Source organism: Neodiprion fabricii, chromosome 1 (genome assembly GCF_021155785.1).
Source record: "Neodiprion fabricii isolate iyNeoFabr1 chromosome 1, iyNeoFabr1.1, whole genome shotgun sequence".
Classification (NCBI taxonomy): domain Eukaryota; kingdom Metazoa; phylum Arthropoda; class Insecta; order Hymenoptera; family Diprionidae; genus Neodiprion; species Neodiprion fabricii.
Window position 1 is genome coordinate 13,165,703 of NC_060239.1, and position 17,118 is coordinate 13,182,820.

Here is a 17,118-nt window from a genome sequence, read left to right on the forward strand (position 1 = left end):
ATGACAAGGATGACAAAATGATTACAGAAATTAGAGGAATTGTACGAAGATTGCTAAGATTATAACAAGATTACAGAGATTACAAAAATGACGACGAGCTGCAAAAATTAGTGACATTATAAAAAAAATCCAAAGATTACACGGGATTACAGTGAATTACAGAGATTTCAAGTGATTACAGAGATTACCAGTAACTCAAAGATTACAAAGATAAAACGTAGAGTACAAAAGAACTACAAAAAAGGACACAGGATCACGAAGATTACAAGTAAACACAAGGTTATCAGGGTTATAAGTATTACAAAGGTAGCACGTAAATACAAATAAATTACGAAGAAATTGAAGGGAACTCCAAAGATTACAAGCGATTAGAAAGATTACGTAGAGATTACGAAGGGATTACCAAATATTACAAAAGAATTTAGGGGTTTGTAAAGATTAAGCACGCGTGTATTTGTGTGTGTGACGTGTGACCAACTTTTTGGCCAGCGATGTCTTGCAAACGAATAAAGGAATTTCAATGATTTTGATATCAATCGCGACCTGGTGCTGTTTTTTCTCTTTCACAGCCGACTAGACACTTTGAACCAAATCTGATGAAGGTGACTCGAACAGATTTAAATTAAATTTAGTTCATTCGTTTACCTTTATGCAACTTAGAACTAATCGGATTTTAATGAAAATTGCTTAAGTCGTATCCGAATGTCTTACGAAAATAAAGATCTCTTCATCCAGGATGTTTCGCACACGATGGGAACGGCAGAAAGTTGTTGGACTGATATGTTTTTTTTTTTTTTTTTTGTTACCCTGAGTATCCCCGGGGTGCCAGCTAATGAAAAGATGCATAGTCTGAACATCTTTTGTATTTGCCAGCTGATTTCGAAAAAACTGAATTTTGTCAACTCGGCCTCGTCTATCAACCCCACGGTTATAAAACAGACATGTTAAATTAACTGTTGAATTCAATGGTACGCCATATCTCAAGCCATTGTACACAGTAAGAATTTCAAAGACTTTTTTCATTCAGGTACTAACGTGGCTCGGCTACAGCAATTCAGCTTTCAATCCGATAATCTACAGTATCTTCAACACCGAGTTCCGAGAGGCTTTCAAAAGAATTCTGACGAGAGGTGGAAGAGGTCGATGCAACCAACCGTCAACAAGCGAATGTGGTGAATTCAGATCAGTCATCGTTCAGAAACGAAATGGTTCGATCGTGGAATGCAATATCAGTCCCAGATCGAGTGCCGACAGTTGCCAAGTGGCTCCAGGCGCAAACAAACATCGTGACACGATCGTCAGCGCGATATAATCGCGTCGTAAAAAACAGTTACCATATTCTTCGGATGCGTTTCATTTCCAATGTCAATATATACTCCACTCCATGTATAGATATGTACAGTAAGTATGTACGGGCACTTGAGTTAATTCTGAAATGCGAAAAAAAACTTTTGGTGAAAAAATGTAGGTGCAGTTACCATTTTTCATTTTTAATCACTTTCTTCCTTTTTTTAATTGTATCATACATTAGCTCACGCATGTTGTAGATATATTATCAATCGTAGAATACTTAATAAATGTAATAATAAGTACATGTGTGACACAATAGATATAGCAGTGACATGATCGTGTCGCAGCATTTGACATCTTTTCAACGGTCAATGAAAATTCCCTTCGAATTTCATTTCTAATAGTTGTAGACATTATAAATAACGTACGTGTGTAATATCTTTCATTAACCTGGATCGTAACATCTCATTGTATACAGCCAATCATATAACAACAATGTCACCTCATTTCGATTTTTATACGTTCCATTACCTATGGTGGTATCAGAAAAGTATTGGCTGAGCCTGTGAAGTATTCGGAAAGTACCCCATTTTCGTACAGAGCAGAAAAATGTCGGCGCATGCGCACAATTGAAATGCTATATTTTACGTATGCGGACTTTCCTTGGCGTATGCACACTTTTGAACAAGTATATCTTCAGTCAATTGTTACGCGCTGTAAAACTGAGATGTTCAATAGTGTGCGTACGCCAAAGAGAGCCCTAGTGTTTAAAATAAAGCACTTCAGTTGCGCCCATGTGCTAATGGCGCTTTACCGCACTGTTCGGAAATAGGGAACTTTACGCACGCTCCACAGACTTGAAAAATCGAACTTTCCAAGCAGGTGTTGGTAAAATGCTATTTTTGTGACTTGTTTCCTTCTGGCTTTAAAATTATGACGAATACTAAATCTTTTTTTAATTTTCACTTTTTACCCGCATGAACTCATTTGTGAACAAAAACCAATAACACTCGACTCTGAACGCTGTCAAAATGACGCTGATTAATTATTCACGTAGCATTTATCTCTCAGTAAGATACAGAGGTCATCATATGGCCTTTACTTCATGCGAATCGATATCTTATTTGATTTTAGATTCTGTAGAGGTAAAGATTACTCGCGTCACACTTTTTTTCATGACGTTACTGTTGACCTTAGCGCAAGAGTTTTGTCGGAACAATAACGCGAAGTGAATCTATTTTCAACATAAGAAAAAAAAATGGAACACAAATTCACATTTTCTCAGCCAATCAAGAAATCAATTAAATTAATCCTTCTTTTCACACTTTTTTAACATTTATGAAGTTGACAAGTAAAAGATTTTAAAGAAAAATACGAGACTCCATACTTGGATACCTAGATTCAGCCAAAAATATTTACAGACCGTAGAAGTGTTTAAATTATTCAATTGAAATGTTTGATATGATGTTACAATAGGCTGATAGTATGTAGATGAAAATTGCTCATATAATTACGCTTCAACGACTTTACCCATCAGTTTTTGCGAACGTTAAAGAAATAACTTGCTTTACTTATCAGATAAGAATTTTTGCTTGTGTGATGCAGTTTTGAAATGCAATAGATGACACTCGGAGGTAAATTATGATTAGAAAGACAATCATGTAAAATTAGTTTGAGACATATCCAAAATCAGACATACAAATCACAGAGTACCCATATATATATATATATATTATATATAGGTATTCAATTAATTTATTCTTATTGAAAATATATCATGTAATAAACATTGTATGAACACATACGTAAGTGAATAGAGGCTGTACCTTTTATAGCGTATCTATATTCTATGCAGCTAGTTTTATTATATGGATACGATTCAAAATATGAAACGAGCATTATAATGTAACAAAATTAGTAATAACCATTTTTTTACGACGTATACAAAAATTCGACTCGTACGGAAATTTCATTAAAAAATATGTAATAGCTGCCAACTTTTCTTTGATATGCTGTATCGAGTCATTTAGCCAGAAATATAAATCAATAGTATGAGACGAAAGAAAATTATTCTTATTTACCGTCTATACTTGACATCGCAGTATTAAAATAATCGCATGTTCATTATTCTGTACATGTTGTTTATAATATTATTTCGATTTATTGTGAACAGTGAAAATCGACAGCTGTATAACAAATGATGAGACTCCGCAGTCGTATATTAAATTGACATGTAGCAGTTTATTAGTTACTACTCCAAAGGTGTTATCATATTATAAGATAATTGATTAACGCTTGCGAGAATGTCACGAGCGGACGTGCGAGACAGATTTATTCCGTGTATCTTGTACATAAACATTTAATTATTTTTCTATGTGGTACGGAGAATGGGATAGAAGCAACGCATAATCAATAGAGCAATATTTCATTTAGATAATAAAGAGGTATTTTGTATGTATTGTGTATAATCTTGACATTTGAAATAATCTTTACCAGTACGTAAAGTACAGAATATTATAGAATGAAGTATAGATTTTCTTCATGTAAAATCATGTTGTTTGCTTTCAACATTGATAAATCAACACTCTCAGTCGGATAATAATCTGACGCAGGTTATTTTGAGAAGTTTCAGATTATAAGCCCAGAATAAAATTTATTAATGCTGGCACTTGTCGTCAAATTAAATATTTCAATCAGCTGTGGGGTGTTCAATTGGAAAAGATAGATTGAAAACGACTGCTACAATAAAAATGTATTTTTTATTTAACTATCCAAACATTCCATTTCCCAAATCATTCACACACTAACTTTTTACGGCATCGTGTTTGCCATCTGGTACCGTGTTTCTCTGAAACATGGAATAATTAGCATAACATTAGTAAATAAATTTCGTAAAATACTCTTGTATGTATAAAATTCATGATAATGTATACTACCAAAATGCAAGAAATTGTTGCACTCTGTAAATAGTATGAATATAAGACTTCCAGTTCATGTGAAGAACTGTAACAAGCACATTCACCCTTCTGAATTCATTATCCTCTTAAATAGTATGGGTTTATCAGTGGCCAATGTTCCTAAGTTCGATCCCTCATCACTGAGAAACGCTGGAACTGTCTCCTCCCATGTGATCTTACTTTTAGGTACATTAAGTAGGTTTAATACGGTTTCACTCAATTTAGGTACAATAGGATATAAAATCAATCCGCATATTCTAATACTCTCCAAAGCCAATGATATAGTGCCCATCAATTTAGTCTTCGATTCATCATCAGTTTGCTTCCTAAGTATCCAAGGCTTGTGGTGTTCAACCATTTGGTTGGCTAGGTGTAACGTAGTCATAACTGAGTCAACAACATGATGAAGGTTACATTTTTCGTAGCTAATTTGTGCCTCTGTACGCAAAGACTGTAATGAGATCATCAGACTTTTGGCTGCTTCCGTTTGGAGCTCTTTCACATATACTGCTGGGTGCGGAATCTCCTTGCCAGGATTGATGATACTTCCCGTACATCGACTTAACAAATTTCCGAAAGTGTCTGCTAACTCAGAATTTACCACATTGATTGCTTTGGTTTTGCTATAATCTGTGAAATAAAGAGGTCAGTCAAATACTAAGAAATGATGTTGACATTTTTTAATACTAGAAAGATCTTATCACACGAAGCTAAAACACTATTAAAGTAAATCATGATTTTATTAGATTAAGCAAGTTTGAAAGTCTAATTCAATTTCACAGTAGGCAGTTCTTTTTTTTTTTTTTTTTGGAACTCTTCACTTTTAAACTTGAATAGATTAAACGATGTTCACGTAAATGTTGAAAAAGAACATGTGTCTGTAACTTTATTGTTTACATCGCAGTGAAGTCAATGGTTTCATGCCTCACTGCCTAATCATAATTGGCAACTGTTATGTCGAGAATTTCCAGGAAAATAATGCAAACCATCTTCCCGTAACAAACAAGTTAGCCAATTAATTCATATGCTTACTTGCATCACTATATGGTACGGCTTCTCTCAAGAGGAAATATCGTAGACCATCTGCTGTGAGAAAATCTGCCGCATCAAATGGTGAAATGACATTACCCTTTGATTTGGACATTTTCTGACTATCAACAGTCCAATGCGAGTGGCATAATATACTTCGCGGTGGTTCAAGACCTGCAGCCATCAAAAACGCTGGCCAATATACTCCATGGAATTTGAGAATATCTTTCCCAATGACCTTCAACAAATAAACTTTTAATTGGATAATGCAAGGAACTAACTATAACTATCTCAATCAAGAATCGACACCCACCTATAACTATATTACATCACATTTTTGGTAGTCTTTGCAAATATATATCTCACACAACTATTACAGAGTTTAGAATAAATAGGACTGGCCATTTAAATCAAAAGTTTGGAAAGGAGAAAATATACTTTTTGAAAAATCTCCAGCAATGTTATTTACTCCAATAATAATGAACAAAAATAAAGCAATATTCCTACTATGTAATAGAAATGAATCTGACTAAATTTAAATGACACAAGCTGAGAATATAAACCATCTAGAAAAGGGTTTTATACTAAGAACGTTCGAAATGATTCAAACCCTGTGTTTTCGGTCCGATTTCAATATTTTTAGGCTGATTTTTCTAACTGGCGAGACCTCCACAAAGTGTCTGAATAATATTCAAGAAATCAGATATTACTGTACAGTTATAATACGTAAATATAATTGTTAATGAATATCTATTATTGTCCTTTACTCACACAAATCTATTTTTATGCATTCTGGAGATATCTATTTCTCAAGTTATTTCAAATGGTCCCTAGAATTCTCTGCGGTAAATAAAATAAGCTGAAAACATTCCAACAGAATCAAGAACACCAGTGTTTATTCATTTTGAATGTTTTAATTGTAAAACCTTTTTTGCCGTGTACCTGCATGGGATGTTTGACTTCTTACACTCTAGAGCGTGTATGACATGGCCGATTCCTGAACCAGACGAAAGCTGTACAGCAACATACATTACCGCCGGCACGCTCTTGATATATATAACACACGTAACTAACGCTATCAGGCGTGATGAGAATAAAACTCTGCACAGATGCTACTCGGTCAAGGGAACCAGGAATTATTTTCATTTCACTTCACTTCTCTTTGTTCAGCCGAATTCCCCATCACAGGTTTTGCGATAAATATGGTTAATAACTGATGCGGGTTGGCAGATCATAAATCGTACAAATGCTGCACGAGCCTAGCTTGTACTACAAACTTCACACTCGTCAGGAATAGCCAATTTCCCGTACTAACTGCAAAGTACATTATCCTCAAATTGTTGATATCTTAGATTGTATCATTCGAATTTGCTCATATTCAAATTTATCAAATAGCAGATATGTTCTTTCAGTTACGTTCACTGTCATTGGCGTAAATAACTACTGAAGATTTTTTGAGCAGCCTTTACTTTTTTTCTAAATTTGATTTAGACGGTGAGGATTATTCACCTTTGAAAGCAATTTTTGTCTTTAGTTTAACTTAGAACACTAACCTGCATTTGAGGAGGCCAAAATTTCTTATAACTTTTCTCAGGGTATCCAAGGGCTGTTAAATAATTTACCAAAGCATCTAACCACACATATATACTCTGTGATTCATCCTCAGGAACTGGAACACCCCATGGTGCCCTATTAATTGGCCTGGAAATACTAAGGTCTTCCAAACAAGCACCCTCTTCAATCCAGTCTGACAAAATCTTATGGAACTTTGCCGGTCGGACTACGCTATCTGGAAATTGTTGAAAAAGCCAATTCAAATCAATTATTGAACTGAGTTACACATGCTTGGAGAAATATCTCTAATGTAAGTTAAGTCCATTAAGTTTTCTCAATTAGACATTGTGGTTAGAAATTATTCTCTCAAATTTCCTTGAAAAAAGATTGCAAGAAATATTTTTTACTCTCTATAATAACAGCTGACTCTCATTGAAATTCTTATATTTTACAAACCTTTTTATAAGAACAGGGCATGAAACCATAATGTTAGAGAAAAAAATCAAAGATAATAGAAAACTTTAGATAAATTAGTAAATAAAACTAGGCAGTTCTTTCCGATAAAAATAAAATTCTAGGCTCCAAATCGTACCTACTGAATTAATTGATACAGTTGAAGACTGTTTCAAAATATTTATTTTGTAGGGTTAGCTTCCCACTTCATTACAAAAACGAACAGAGTTGAAATGTAACCAAACATTAGCGTGTAAATAAGTACACTTTGTGTTATGTGAACTACATATAATATGTAATATTTTTCACAAATCAAGCTTTTGTTTATTACAAATTCCACTTGAATGAAAAGTGCATAGAATACGATTTCCCTAGTTTCCTCGCCTTTCCTTTCCTTATTCCAGGGGAAAACTAGGTTGAATTTCTGTACTCGACGCATAATTTTTCTATGGGTCTGGTTTACCATTAGTTAGCGTATTCATTACTTTCTTCAATGACTGGACCAAAAAAAGTAAACTTTTCAAAAACAGTAGCGAAGGGTAAGTGATCAAAAAAACAGTAAATCATAGTGAAAAAAGTAAACCACTAGGAGCTCTGTGAAAATATTTGAAATAAAGTTCAAATCGATATCATCAGACTTTTACGTACAAAATCCTGATTTTCACATGGTGGAAAAAGAGTAAAAGAATAAGATTTTGAAGAAAGTTAGTCAACAATTTTAGTTACTTTCTAAGAAAACTTTCTAATTTCCTGACTTTTTCCAAGCATAGAAGAAATGTCTGACAGAATTAACAAATTTTTGCAAACAACTTGCCAATGTATAGATAAATTCAAACAAGATATTTTCACTCTGCTGTTGTTAATATTTTTTTGTCATACCATCCTGGAGCCAATGTTTCAAATCGTCTTGAAATGCACTGAGCCCAAACTTGTAATTATCTTCCTCAACCCATTCGACTGGATGGCTAGACTCAATTGAGACTTTTATAGTTTTCCCTTCACTATCTTTGATATCTTTTAATTGCAAGGTAGTTAAAAATGCTTCATCTGCTACACAATACCACCCTGAGTATTTTCCAGAATAAATGTGGCCATTCTCCTTCAACACGTTCTAAAATGTGAGAAGCACATTAAATAAATTTCAATCTTAGTCTTGACGGGTTGCCACTATTCTTTTATTATAAAAGTTCTCTATAAGATTACTGTTTCAAAAATTTCCAATGTAAGATCTGTATTTTCCATGAACATATTAGTCTTACCCATAATATCATTATCATAAAAATAATAGCTTTGTCTTGATATTTGAGATTGATATATCTATCTATATTTGTATGCATTCCAGAACGTTGAGCACAGATTATATAATTGATCATGATGATCATGAATTGAACGTGATCGTGAATAAAACAAGAAGCTTTCTACCCAAAAATGATGTAAAGCTTTTGAATGGCGTGGCTCTGTCGTTCTGATGTATTCTGTATAACCAACGTCGAATGAGTGGCACATATCTTTAAAATGCTGCGATATCTGTTTACAATATTGTTCGGTAGGAAGTTTTGACGCCTCAGCAGCTCGCATTACTTTATTTCCATGCTCATCTGTGCCAGTACTTAGCTGCACAGAGTACCCAAGCATCGACTTATATCTGGCCAACGAGTCGGCTAATATAGCACTGTAAAGGTGGCCTATGTGAGGTCCTGGAAAACTGGTAAGTATTAGTAATGTAAGCTTTAAATACGTGTATGTATGAACAATTAAGCTTGACTCTATTTAAAACATGTTTACACCGGTATTGAAACATGCAGTTGTTTGATATAGCGTGAATAATTATTGTAAGCAGTTATAGATCATCAATGCAAGATAAGTTCCAATTGTCAGCAAATAATTTTTTTGCAAAAAACTGTTATTTTAAATGTTCAAAATTTGGATAGAATCGCATTTTAAACCTGGCACTTCTAACATATACAAAGACGAGAGGTTATGTAACCTTACCGGCATTTACGTAGAATATTGGTGTTGTCACGTAAAAGTTCGATGAGGTTACTTTCGAATAATGTCTGCTTAATCTTTGCTTCCATGTTTTATTCAAGTTAAGTACTAATAATTTTTGTATCAACGGACTCGTCATTTTCTCACACTTTAAGTTTACGTGAGTTTACGCCGTTTACGAAAAATCTTTAGGCTGGGTTTACATAGTGCGGGGCAACCCCCTGGCACTCAACACTACTCGTATGCTAAAAAATTGTCCCCGTTTTTTAGATCCTCTACGTGGCGCTAGTAGACTTCTGACACGCTCGCTGCCCTCGCTGACCACGCGCAAGCTCGTCAGGTAACTACTAGCGTCACTAGTGGTGGAAATTGACGGCAGAATCGAGGGACATTTTGCGAACCAGTTTTAACAGCGTGTGTCAGGGGGCTGGTGCGGGGTGAGTATGACACATGCACTGAAATATATGTAGTGGGTGTATTCCGCCAGGGAACTGTGGCAGTCCAGTAATAGTATATTTTGAATTTTCTAACTAGTGATTGGTACTATTTACTAGTCATTTACACTAGGACCTCGATAATTGCAACTGCGATAACTGCAACAATACCGACTATGCAACCCATATCGATCGATGTGGCGCGTAGCGGGAGAGTGCCGGCCTCAAACCGGTAGTCTCGTAGCACGATTTTTAAGATAAGGGCGCATTCCAGGGCTCCTCAGAGGTTATATGTATGTAGAACTCGTTGTTATTCTTGGTTTTTTCGCGGGACAAAGATGCAATTTCATCGCACCAATTTTCGCTAATATTTTCCGATATATATAGGAATATATATATACTGTAACCAGATATTTTTATATATTTGAGGGTAAGAACGATATAACGATAATTGGTTACCCTACGGCGCAGTCGCTAACCTAAATAATTAGATAGAGAGAGATACTAAGGGAGAAAGATACGATTGTTGGGCGCCAGACGCACATGCGTCAAAAATAGATAATTAGAGAAAAAGACAAAGATAAAGGTAAAGGTAATAGATAAAGATAAGGTCAGGTTCTACGACGGTTTTGCACAGTTCGCTCAGAGAGACAAGATAATGGTAGAGGGGCGGAGTCGAATCCAATAGATAAAATAAGAAACAGGTGAAGCAGGAATAATAACAAATATATTAAACAAGAAGCGATAAGTTTACTGACAAGCAAGTAGCTGAAGAGTTTGCGATACAAATACGATATATGCGATAATTAACAATAGTTACAGCCAGAGAAAGGTTAAGCGAGAGAGTTAACAATTAACGGAACGTTTTCCGAATAAGCGGGAAATATGCGCAAGCTCGCGATACTAAAAGGTAATGATTAACACGGTTTTACGGTAGATAGGCAGAACAGAAAAAGATATACTGTACTTAAATTAAGCGGTAAGCAAATAAATCATAAAATCAGAGAAGCGATTATAACACATGCGAAATACAACAATTGAAATAGTTATCACATTACCAGAATGATCAGAAATAGGCAGACAGGGAATTATGCACTACAAGGTAAATTCAAGCGATAGGTCAAATAGAAAGTTATTATAAAATATAGAGAATAAAAGATAATACGTAGTCTATAGTTTGCGGTAAGTGCGAGAGAAAGAGAGATAATATTCGGTACGATAAAAGGTAATTCAAGATACGGCAAACAATATTCAAGATAACTAATATGCAACGTACGGCAAACCAAATAGACTACGGACAACTACGATCAGCGATATAAGCGAAGAAAATAGTGAAAAAGATGTTATGCGATATGGCACAATACTCCAATGTCAAATGAACGAGGAACGGGACCGCGCAGCGATATAAGATCGCTTCCACGGTACTCTCACTAAGATGCGATAATCAACGATAATAGGTAAAGAGACAGATAGAAACTAATCAGAGAAAATATAACAAAATAGTAATGCTCAGTAGCTAAGATAAAAATTGATCCTTCAACGGAACGCGCTGCTAGACAGCGATATTAGACACTCAAATATTCTAAAAGAGAAAGATAATAAGATAAAGCGATAGTCACTACAATGCGTAAGTAATAATCAACCAGTCGCGAAGTTACTTGCAATAAGACAGAGAAAGGGACAAGATAAGAGATAATAAGGTACGAGCCCAGGTGGCTCAAGCAGACCAACTGCAAGGTAAAGAGAAAAGATACGAGCCCAATTGGCTCAAGCAGACCAACTGCAAGGTAAAGAGAGAAAGAGATAAAGGTAAAGGTACGATATATTGCAAGTAATCTCGTGGCTTCACAAAATAGAAAAGGAACCTCACTTACGTGAAAGAAGATAGAACTGGTATAGAGAATGCGATAAGGTACAATAACGAACTTTGATAGCGGTAAGGCACAGAAAATTACGATCGCACGACTGTTAATGTCAGTAACTGAACGTAGAGTGATGAGATGAGCGATGATCCTGATTTTCATCGAGCTGGTGTCACGTGATTCTTCCCAAAATTTGCGGTATCTTAATTGGACCAGCTGGTCTCGTGGCCTGGTCCACGGATAGGCGGCGATAATCCCTCGCCGCTTGATGTTCTTTTCCCTCGACGACAGGTATCGAGGTATCAGGACGTCGGAAGGTGGTTAGAGATGTTTTCCTGTAGCTATGCGGTATCGTTGGTGAGAAGGGGGTGGGGTCGTACTGCTCAGGTATTGCGATATTGAGGTGTGCGGCAATGTTACGTCACCGGTCTCCTGGACTTGCGACAGACTGTAACTCACTCCTTGCTTTACTGGTACTCCCCGTTGTAGCTATTTCGTCGGCGCTGCATCCCGGCCCTCGCTCATGGAAGCCCTCATGCCGGAACGATCTGGTGGTGATGGCCCTCAACCCGGATCCCCACACTAGATCCACCAGATCCACGTGGTCAGCATATCATTAGCCTATTCCACGCCGCAGTCCTTCGATAAGACAGTTCGTTAAGAGAAAACCGTCTTCTATTGTATAGTCAACGACTTAGTAGATATTAGGGTCGGTTCAGCTCCAGGCTGATAAGTATCGTCGACGGGAGGCTTCATTGTGTTTTTGACGCACAGCCCTGTACGCCGCCTGACGATGCATCCGAGCGGTAGAAGCATTCGTTCGTGGTTCGGCTCCTGGCCGATAAGTCTCAAATAGTTGGAGGTGCTGTTGTGCATCACGCACGACCCTTTTCGACAACTAGATAGGCATCCATCGGGAGTGGTTTCAGCGGTATTCGTTCGTCTGTAGTCGGTGGTGTTGATGTTGAGCTGGTACGTGACCCCTGTCAGGAAGTGTCCTGGTATCTTGACGTGAAGGTCTCGCAGATGGTTCTCGAAGAGCATTACAGAATTAGAAAATAGCATACAATTAGCTTAGTAAAGAGAAATCAACTTAAAGATAATTAGTCGTTCATTTTTGGAGTATTGGCCTCAGACGTGCTTTCGTTATTTTTAGCGATATTTGTACCTAGGGGAATGCGATAATTAAATAAAGTGACGGGGTACGAAATACCACGTCACAATACATATTCGTATATATATATATGCAAGAAGGCGCTACTCGTAACACCCGAACTTAGTACGGCACTGTTAGTGACTATGTGCGCATTGTAAGCATGGGCGGGGCTTGCGCACCTTCGATTTCTGCAAGTGTAACGCGTTTCCGGTCCCACGCGGTTGCAATTCTTGAGGTCCTAGTGTACTGCCAAAGGCCGTATTCGTAAATTGACTGACAGTACTCAAAATTCCCTAGGACAGAGTCAGAACTATTCACGAACTTGGAAGCGCAAAAGAGATGAAAGATTGCTGACAGTACTGTCAGTCAATTTTCGAACACGGCTTAGTGTTCCACCGTGCTGGACACATTAACAGTGACGGATTTGATCTTCAATTTCGGGTGAGGATTAAAATAAAAATTAAAATAGGTTTAACACAGAAATTTAAAATTGTAAATAAAGATAATGATTATATTTGAATTATAAAAGATCGCAATAAATTATATTTATTTAAGATTTGTTCGAGAGACTAACGACAATTAACACTCGTTTACTGTCCAGCACGGTGGAACACTTTGGCAGTAAAGGACCAGTAAATACCACCAACCGCTAGTTAGAAAATTCAAAATATACTATTACTGGACTGCCACAGTTCCCTGGCGGAATACACCCCCAGTATCAAAATGCCTGAAATATACTATGCACTAGATTTCATGCATTTCGATTGGTTACCGGTGAACCGCGTGACCGCACCTATGAAAACTCACCCTTAGGCTGAGTTTTTATCGTAAACTTATAAAGATAGACTGAGCACTTTTATGAGCCGCTTGAAGCAAACATTTGAAGGACAGAAATATGCCGGGAGTACTCCTTTCTCTCTCTGACGATATTTTTGGCGGGGATCGTGGCGGTAGAGGAGAATGAGGCGAAATTATTCGCCTACATCTATAGCTGTTCCACTTCCCATGCTCCGTTGTTTCCCACCATGACGCTGATTGAAAAGAGAGAGCAGTACTCCCGGTATATCTCTGTCTTTTATATGTAATTGTCAGTGCCTCTTATAGGAGCGCTCAGTCTATCTTTATAAGTCTATGGTTTTTATACATTTTTAAGGCATTGTCGCAGCGTTGACTGAAGATATAAATATATATATATATATATATATATATATATATATATAGGTATAGGTATACCTTTATGCTTGTAGTAACTTCAGGAAAAATCGGAAAAATTTTGGTCGATTTTGAGGGTGGAAAATTTTTAAAGTTCTAAGGGGTCTATTACTGAATTATGATATAAATTTGAAATAATAGTATTAAGCTACAATTATGGACTCATTCATAAACAACCAACAAATCCACGATATTGTAGTTCGAAAAAAGCTTTATGCTAGAAAAGGTATTACAAAAATGTAAAATGGTATAATTTCTGAAAGCTCGTGAGTATTCTATCCAAGGAAGCTTGTAAATCTTGTCATGAAGTTAGACGATTTCAAAATTTTTCACCTGCTTCTCTTGAAGTGAAAAAGTCATTATGCTTTCATCACTTTTCTAGTGATTGTCATTATTAGAATTAGTAATTTCAAGTAAATTATTCTTACAGAAAATCTTTAACAGCAAAGGATAAAAGTCTTATCATTTCACTTTTAAGCATATTCTTCTGTACTCTAATACTTATTTTAATCATTTTGAAGAGATAATACAAAGATGTCAATAAAAATAGATGATGAACATTGTTTTGAATACCTTAATTACTTCGTGATCTGTTAATATGCTATAGACCCCATTGCGAATTGTTGGATTCATCTGTCAATCTAAGTTTCGGCATTTCATAGTCGAAACTAGTCCAAATAAGTTTATTAATTCTCAAAACTTACAAATTTCCATAGGTCAAGTAATATGGGAATAACTGTCGTAACGAATACCGGAAGACGCCGGACCAAATTCAAATGGATGTCATTTAAATGATTGCGATATTGAATTATTAAAAAAAAATGATAAATAACAATTGAAAATAATCTAAAAGATAATAGATATGAGATAAATGTGTAGGGGTATCTTACCCCTCTGATGTAACTTTTTGGGCATACCTAAAAGCATGATTCTATTTGTTTCATTCTTCAAATTGTAATCGATTGAATGAAAACATAAGTAGTAGTTTCCAGATTACTGTGATTTTGTGAATTTGCATGCCTACAACTTTTGTAAATAATCAAAGTCTCATTAACATTTCCTTAAGTTCTTCCAATAAGATTGTGTTTAAAAAGCTAAGCAGGTCACTTTGACATCGTTGAAGTTATCATCAAAAATTGCCGGACAATTCTAATGCAACTGAACAATCCAATATCATGTGGCTTTGTTACTGGTAAGACATTGATATTCAAAACATTAACTTGAAGAAATAGAAAAATAAATTTATTTTCCACAAATGTAGTACTAATTTGCAAGGGTTGCAACTGTAAAACAAGTACATTTTGATTCATTGAAATTGTGTAGTTTCCTGCAGTTCCCACAGGTTTAAAGGTGAAAAGTAGATTGTTTTAAATATCACATTGAGCCAACAATTTGACGTAAACCTCATGTATTGGTTCCTTATACTATTTTCCTATTTACTAGGTACTTCTAGTACTTGGAAAATCAAAACGTCTGTGATTATTGAAAAAAACGTTCGCTGACATAATTTTTCAAAAGAAATTGTAAAGGGTTGCTGAAAAATATTTTGTACGAAAAAGGTTTTGTACAAAGAAACTCCAGTTTAGATACCTGTGTATCATCAAAATTATTAGGAGTCAGAACAACTTGTCTACTTATTTCATGAAGTTAAGCATTGTTCATAAAAATAACACAATTAGTAATCCCAAACCTAATTTCACGGTTGTATAACAATCTCCACATGTAACAGACAGCATCATTTTATTCAACTATATATGTTACCAAATTATGTACAAAATAAATATAAACCTGTACAGTTTCTAACTAGTATTAACTGCTTCAGAGGTGGGAACAAGCGAAATCGTTTCTAAATTTGCTATTAAATCCATATGCTTGAAATCGTCAGGTTTCTTAGTGAATTTTTCCAACATTCTTAGCCGATCAGAATCATCGGTAGCATAATACAGCTGCAATTCATTTACCAAGCACTGAGCTTCTTGGACGTTTATTGAGTTTGTGTCGAATTCTCCTCTCATCAACACTAGATCTTTTGTCTCTGCAAGTTCGGCGTAATGCGTCATTGAGAGACACTCTGGAGCATTTTCTTTGTGAACTTGATACCATAATAACGGAGTCATGTGTATCTCGGTATCGTAAAATTGAGACAGGATAAATTCGTACCCTTCTGAACGAGGCAAGGGGAGCAAAAATGTAGGATATTCTTTCCCGCGCTCAAAGAGTTTCTTGTATTGTTGCGCAGACATCGCTCCCGATATGCAGTCTTTTTGTCTGTGATATTCCTGCCATATTTGAATAATCTCGTCTCTGCTTTTTCCCTCTATCAGCTCAACCTTCATAACATCATTAAGACGAGCATCTTTTTTTTGCAAGCCAACATTGATGCCTGGTAGAGACGGTTTTGCCTGAGAAGCTTGCTGAAACTTTCGCGCTTCCTCACGTTTTTCTTTATCGACTCGTAACTTCTTCTCTTTCTCCGCAATTTTTTTCAGAAATTCTTCGGGGCTTGTTTCTTGCAGCTTAGATATTTTCTCGGCATACTTTTCAAAATAGGGATTCGTCTTCAACTCGTCTAAAGCCTTTTCTAGCTTTCGTTCAGAAGTCATGATCGATCTTCTCGACCCCCTTGCTGATTCTTTAATCGTGATATTCCTTGCGACACCGGTCAGAGTCAGCCTTCGTCCCGCGCGAAACAGAACTAATGCCATTTATCGTCATAAATTTCAATTCACAACCACCTACCAATTGCGCAACCACGATTTATAGTTTAAAAATTACGAAGCGGCTACCTGTTTCGCACACCACGAATCGCCATATTGTAACGGGGACTACCGCGCATCGTTTACCTTCTTTGTTATCAGTGACTGATTAGTTTTTCTGCAGAAATATTCCTCTAGAATCGTATCATAATTATAAAATAACATTAACTTTCTGATTTCGAACTACGAGAACATCTCAGATTTGAATTGTTAGTTGTCAGTTGTTTTTAAAATTTATTGATTGACCTTGTCAGTACGATCATTGCGAAGTCAAGCGTGCAACCAAATTTATAATAACTTTAGGTATTTGATTAAATAAAACCTCTTCAGGTCATATACCCGATGTAAAAACAACGTCAGAAGTATTTTATTGACGATTTTGGTCTGACTAAATGGTTAATCACGTTGTTTTCATTCATATAGTCA

The 17,118-nt window shown here is 36.0% G+C and overlaps 2 protein-coding genes across 5 annotated transcripts in view; one reads left to right on the top strand and one right to left on the bottom strand.

Annotated features, from left to right (window-relative positions):
- The window catches only part of LOC124187746 (dopamine receptor 1-like), a 106,511-nt gene extending 103,142 nt beyond the window's left edge, over positions 1-3,369 (top strand). For all 4 annotated transcript variants that reach the window (XM_046579822.1, XM_046579821.1, XM_046579820.1 and 1 more), the window contains exon 6: positions 1,028-3,369. In XM_046579822.1, coding sequence (XP_046435778.1) covers positions 1,028-1,312 — 285 coding nt within the window. In that variant the 3' untranslated portion in view covers positions 1,313-3,369. The remainder of the gene's footprint in view (positions 1-1,027) is intronic.
- Positions 3,370-4,030: 661 nt separating this feature from the next.
- Positions 4,031-16,811, bottom strand: LOC124181249 (methionine--tRNA ligase, mitochondrial-like). The gene is made up of 8 exons (XM_046567617.1): positions 15,741-16,811; positions 9,276-9,440; positions 8,706-8,980; positions 8,163-8,394; positions 6,830-7,065; positions 5,280-5,514; positions 4,227-4,877; positions 4,031-4,138 (listed from the first exon to the last, which is right to left on the bottom strand). The coding sequence occupies exons 1-7, from the start codon at positions 16,639-16,641 to the stop codon at positions 4,309-4,311; spliced, it is 2,613 nt and encodes an 870-aa protein (XP_046423573.1). The 5' UTR covers positions 16,642-16,811; the 3' UTR covers positions 4,031-4,138; positions 4,227-4,308.
- Between the last annotated feature and the right edge of the window lie 307 nt (positions 16,812-17,118).